This window comes from Cicer arietinum, chromosome 2 (genome assembly GCF_000331145.2).
Source record: "Cicer arietinum cultivar CDC Frontier isolate Library 1 chromosome 2, Cicar.CDCFrontier_v2.0, whole genome shotgun sequence".
Taxonomy (NCBI): domain Eukaryota; kingdom Viridiplantae; phylum Streptophyta; class Magnoliopsida; order Fabales; family Fabaceae; genus Cicer; species Cicer arietinum.
This window is the reverse complement of record NC_021161.2, coordinates 10479748-10485249: the sequence shown is the minus strand read 5'-3', so window position 1 is coordinate 10485249 and position 5502 is coordinate 10479748. Positions and strand designations below refer to the sequence as shown.

Genomic DNA, 5502 nt, shown 5'->3' with positions numbered 1-5502 from the left:
ATAATAATAATAATAATAATCATAAAGTTGCAATAGAATTTTATGATTAATTAATATTTATTATTTGTCAAAATATTAATTGATATTATTTTTGATAGTTTTTAATTTTATGTCATTGAGATTTTCAGATCTATCCATTTAATTCTATTAATATTACATTATATAATTTTTAAGATTATTTATCAATAATTTTTTGACCCACATCTAATTGATTTATGGATGTTATCGACATCACTTTAACACTACTCTAAAGAAGTTATGGTGGTCGAAATTGTCAAAGTGGTGGTTGAAATACTGTGAAACGGGAAGAACCAACAAATAATGCTTTCGAGCTAGACGTTGATTTTTTTCAACTTTTGGATGATAGGGACACTTACAAAATATTCGATTTTATCCAAACAAGTGAAAAATGTGATAAAGTACAAAGTTTTAATCCTTGTTGATTTTATTTTTTAAATATTAATCATATTATTAAATATTTTTTATTAAAGAATCGTTTATGAAACTTAGGTCCATTTACTTCGTAAAACTACTTTTAGTTTTTATTTTAAAAAATATATGCTTATTTTAAAATGGTAATGAATAAGGAAACTGAAGTCTCATGTAGTTAACAATTATGATAAAGAGAAAAAAAAAATTATATATTTTCAAAAATAATAAATGGAATTTTCAATTTTCTGAAAATGCTCCTGTAAAAGTGTAAAAACTAAATCTGTTTTTAAAAATTGGAGAAGAAAATATAAGACTATATTCTGTTACGTTTATTAATTGAATTGAAAATGAAAGGTTAATCAAAATTTATAAAAAAAATTTATTTTCATTACATTGATTTCTAGAATTCGTCAAATTTGAAAGTTGTAAGCATTTTATTTTCATAAAATTATATGTGGCATGAAATATATAATTTCACATTTACAGTTCACTTTAATATTTAATGCGGTTGATTACACATGAAGTATTTACATTAATTTAATTAATATCTGTTAAAAAATTGTTGCGGTTGATTACACATGACAAATTGTTCCGCTCAATTAATTTTTCTCGATAAATAAAAATCATATTTAATCACTTACTTAAAGTGTATGAGTTATTATCACTAGGATCATATGTTAGTACATTTTATGTATGCTTGCCATTGAATGTCTAAATCTTTTTGAACCAACACTACTATATTACTACTGCATAATAGTAAGAGAAGCAATAGCATATACTCCAAGAAATCTCTTTTCCTTTGTCTTTTCATCTTGGTATTAATCATTTCGTTCAAATGATTAAGGGAGTTATAAAAAAAGAACGATAATACTAACAAAATTTATTGATTGTCTTAATATCTGTAAAAAAACTTTACAACTACAGCTAAAAAGTAAGGAAGTGAGCATATAATATTTACATCAAACATATTTACTCAACAAAGTCGTCTAATTCTAAAAGAACAAAAAATATAACTTAGCAGAACACAATTGTACAGGCCTATGATCTGATGAATCTTACTCATTGTAATTTACTAAAGTCACAATCAAATCCTCTCATGGAACACAAGAGACCTTGATAAAGCTGCAGGATTAGCTTGCAATATTGATGATGTTTCAACCACATGGTTCTTATCACCACCCTTTGATGCAAATGCCTTGATTCCTAGTTTTGACCATGTAGAAGAACTCTTTGCAGCTTCATCAGGCTCATCAATTCTAAGTGTCTTTGGAATCAACACACTATTACTATTATTATTACTTTCTGAGCCAAGTTTTTCTTTCTTTGAGTTGGAGTGAAAGAGAATTTCACCATCTCTTGAGTGTTTCCCTGAAGTAGGTGAATTTGGTTCACAAGATTGAGTTGAGATAGATTGAACACTCCATGATTGTGGTAAAAAACCACCATAATATGCTATATTGGGATAGAATGAAACAGGATAGCTTTGTTGGTAAAATGCAGCATGAGGAATCATTGATGGGTTCCATGGATGGTTTTGGAAGGGAAATTGAGGAGGAAAATTTTGATAACACTTATTAACTTTTTCTTCATGCAAAGTTGAAGACATATTAGAATCTGAGCCAAAGGTTAACACAGCAGTACTTTGAGGAATCACTTGACGATAATTCGAGTCAGCGGACGAAAAATGAGAGATTTTGTTCTTGCGCCGTCCTGCGCCTACAGGCATATTTCTCATTATTCCTCCAGCAGTCCAATATCGCTGGCAGTTCTTACAGAAGTGTCGGGGCTGTTTGACGTTGTAGTTGTTGTAGTAGCAGAATTTGGTGTCGTTGCTGCTGCATCTTGGACATGGCTGAATTTTGTCCGGTTTCGTGAGAGATTTGTCTTGTGACATGTCACTTTTTTCTCCATTCTGTTGAGAAGTTTCGGTTTCGGACGAGGGAGTTCTAGGGTTCTCAATGAGGCATGAGGATGTGTGAGATTTTGAATCCTCTGTGGTTTGTTGTGAGGCCTCATCATCTGAGGTAAGTTCTTTCCTTGATGGTTCCTGAAATTAGTAGATAATAGTTGGATTAGATAAGACCAAAATATAAGCCACAGAGTTATAATTTTATATATAAATTGGCAGTATAGAGTAACTGATTTTTTCATCTTAATCATCTAATTCCTAACGGAAAGAAACACTAGTAATTCCAAGTTTGGCCAGCAAGTAAGTAAAGTCTAGTCAAAGATATTGTTCCTCTCAATATTCAAACTCAGGTTTTTGCAAATGGTTTCTCTTTAACTTAAACTAATTAACTAGTTGAATTCAATTATTTAGTTAGAGTTACTGATTTATTTGTTTTAACATAAATAAACAACTGAAAGATTATATGGTCCTTATTAATATTTTATTTCATGGTAAAGCTCAAAAAGCATATTTCTATCATATATATGCATTATCAGAGGCAAGATATATGATTTATCACATCAGCATGAAAATCCCTCTTAATTTCAGAAGTAAAGAAACAGACTCTTAATTCAAGTTTACAATTAGACAGAGCTTTCAGGAGAAACTAAATAGATCACAGTCATTAGAGAAAAGTTATGAACATAATGTTATATACAACACAAAAAATGTCTCCAATACTAAAAGCTGAGTAAGTATAAGTCTTATTCGAGGAATTCCTTTATAGGAAAAGTCTTATTTGGTAAGAAAATAATCAATAGGATGCAGATTGTGTCTGTTTTTGGGTTGATTGCTGTGAAACTCAATTCAAATACATATATATGATACACCTAACTAGAATAAAATTATTTTTGAACCAAAAAAAAATGATAAATTTGAATGAGCCCATTAACAATTGGGAGTTTCTGAAAAAAGGGTTGTTGTTAAAATTGCAGAACACACTAGTTAGCAACATAATTTTGTTAAATACTACAAAAGAATCAAATAGAATCACCATGACATGTCACATACCTTATGTCTCTTTGTTTGATGTTCCGTTGAAGAATTCATTTCAAGTGGAGAAGATGAAGATGAATAAGGACTATGATGAGAGAAATCTTCACGAGGAAAAGAGGAAGAATCATTGGTAGACACATCGGTGTTGCATGTTAGAGAAATCGTTCTCCCAAAAAGCTTCATTTAATCAATTTCTTGAAAGAAAAAAAAGGGAAAATTTGGAGGAAAAACACGTAAATGTGGAAGTTGTTGTTAAAGAGGGTTGTTTTTCTTTCTTTCTTTCTTTTGTTTGGAACGGAAAATGGATAGTTATAGAGAGTGAGAGAGATTATGGTTAGTGGGGAGAGGTTTATTTATTAAGGAAAAAGAAAAGTGGGAATGCCACTTCAGCAAAAAGGAGAAGTATTGTGAGCCACGAATTGTTGTGGTCTGAGATCTTTGTGTGTAGTTGTCTTCTGTCCCACCCCTTTTTCATCCATGTCACCCACTTTTCAACTTTTTTGCTTTTTTGGTAAGTATATGATTTTTAGTCGAACAAATTTGATTTTAATTAAAAATAAAATGGTTTATGTTTGATATTCATTGGATAAACTAAACAATAAATTTAAATGTAATATTTGTATTTAAAATAAAAAATTATTTTAAATATTGATAAAAAAAGTTTAGATTAGTTTGTTTTAGAATTCATTAAAATTATAGTAGATTTTAAGACTTCAAATTACTGACAAAAATAATTATAAATTATTAATTAAAGAAGTCTTTATATCAATGGTAAAAATTATATTCACAATTTTATAAAAAAAAGTTAAAAATTATAAACCATAATTCTAAATTAAAATTAATTTAAAACACAAAATTCATTTTTTAAAAGAATCAAATATATCAAAATCAATTAAATCAATTTTACTTCAAAAGTTAAACCAAATAATAGTGTCAATTTCTGCCGACCCAAACTATACTTTGTAAATTCCTCCTTTCATCTTGGTCTTCCCTCTTGTTAATTAGTGAAGCAACATCTCTACCTTTCATTTTTTTGACCTACCCTTTTTCCCTTCTTTCCATTCACTTTCGTGTTAACTCCATACTTGTCTTCCCACTCTAAAAGTGATTTTTATTCTAAGAAATGTTATCCTCTTGGAAGAATAGAGTGAAAACAACATCTTAGGCATATACTCCCTAAATGAATTTAAATTATCCTCCATGATTAATAAATTAAGTTATTGAAAATAGAAAATAATTAAATTTAATTGAAAATGTTTTAGATATATTATAAAATATATATTAATTTTTCTTATATTGCATTTTAAAAGGAGTAAATATTAGTATATTTGAATTCTTTAACTATTATTAACTACCGGTAACACTCCAGTCTTTTTTATTTAATTTTAAATAACGATTTGATCTTTTATATTTTAAAATGTCAACAATGTTATCATACTTTTATAAAAATTCATCAAAATTTTCAAACAAAACCCATAAAATTAATTATTATCTTTAATATAATACAAATTTCATCAAATTCATAACTTAAATATTCAAATAAACTCATACTTTCATTCTTTATTTGATGAATTTGATGTTTTTGGAGATAGAAATATGAGCTTATTTGAATATTTGAGTTATAATACATTTGATGAAATATGAATTTTTCTGAAATTAGTATTGAGTTTTATGAGTTTTGTTTGAATATTCGGATTCATTTTCAAAGTTTTGATAAAAAAATAATAATATTGTTGATATTTTAAAATATAAAAAATTAAAAATATTATTTAAAATTAAATAAAAAACTAAATAAAAAAATAACTAAAATAATAGAGCCTACGATAACAATTATATCTATATATAATTGACGTGCGATGAATTGGCCTTAACGGGCTCGCTATATGATATATGGTCTAGCAAAGGTATATGCTATATGGTGGGATTTGTATGTTTATATCCCTTTTTTTATTTTTTATTCTCCAAATGCCCTACTCTGAAACAATATTCCTTGAATGCTCTATTTTTTCGTTCCAACAGGAGTTCCCTGGGGAAGCGACCTCCTGAAGAGGAAATTTTTTTATGCTAATAGGAGGTCGTTTCCTGGGGAAGCGACCTCCCACTGGGTTGATTTTTTTTTTTTTATG

General features: G+C 28.1%; 1 protein-coding gene across 1 annotated transcript; it reads right to left on the bottom strand.

Annotated features, from left to right (window-relative positions):
• Positions 1-1297: 1297 nt before the first annotated feature.
• Positions 1298-3711, bottom strand: LOC101503458 (cyclic dof factor 1-like). The gene is made up of 2 exons (XM_004490026.4): positions 3392-3711; positions 1298-2479 (listed from the first exon to the last, which is right to left on the bottom strand). Exons 1-2 carry the CDS (start codon positions 3557-3559, stop codon positions 1517-1519), a joined length of 1131 nt encoding a protein of 376 aa, XP_004490083.1. The 5' UTR covers positions 3560-3711; the 3' UTR covers positions 1298-1516.
• Between the last annotated feature and the right edge of the window lie 1791 nt (positions 3712-5502).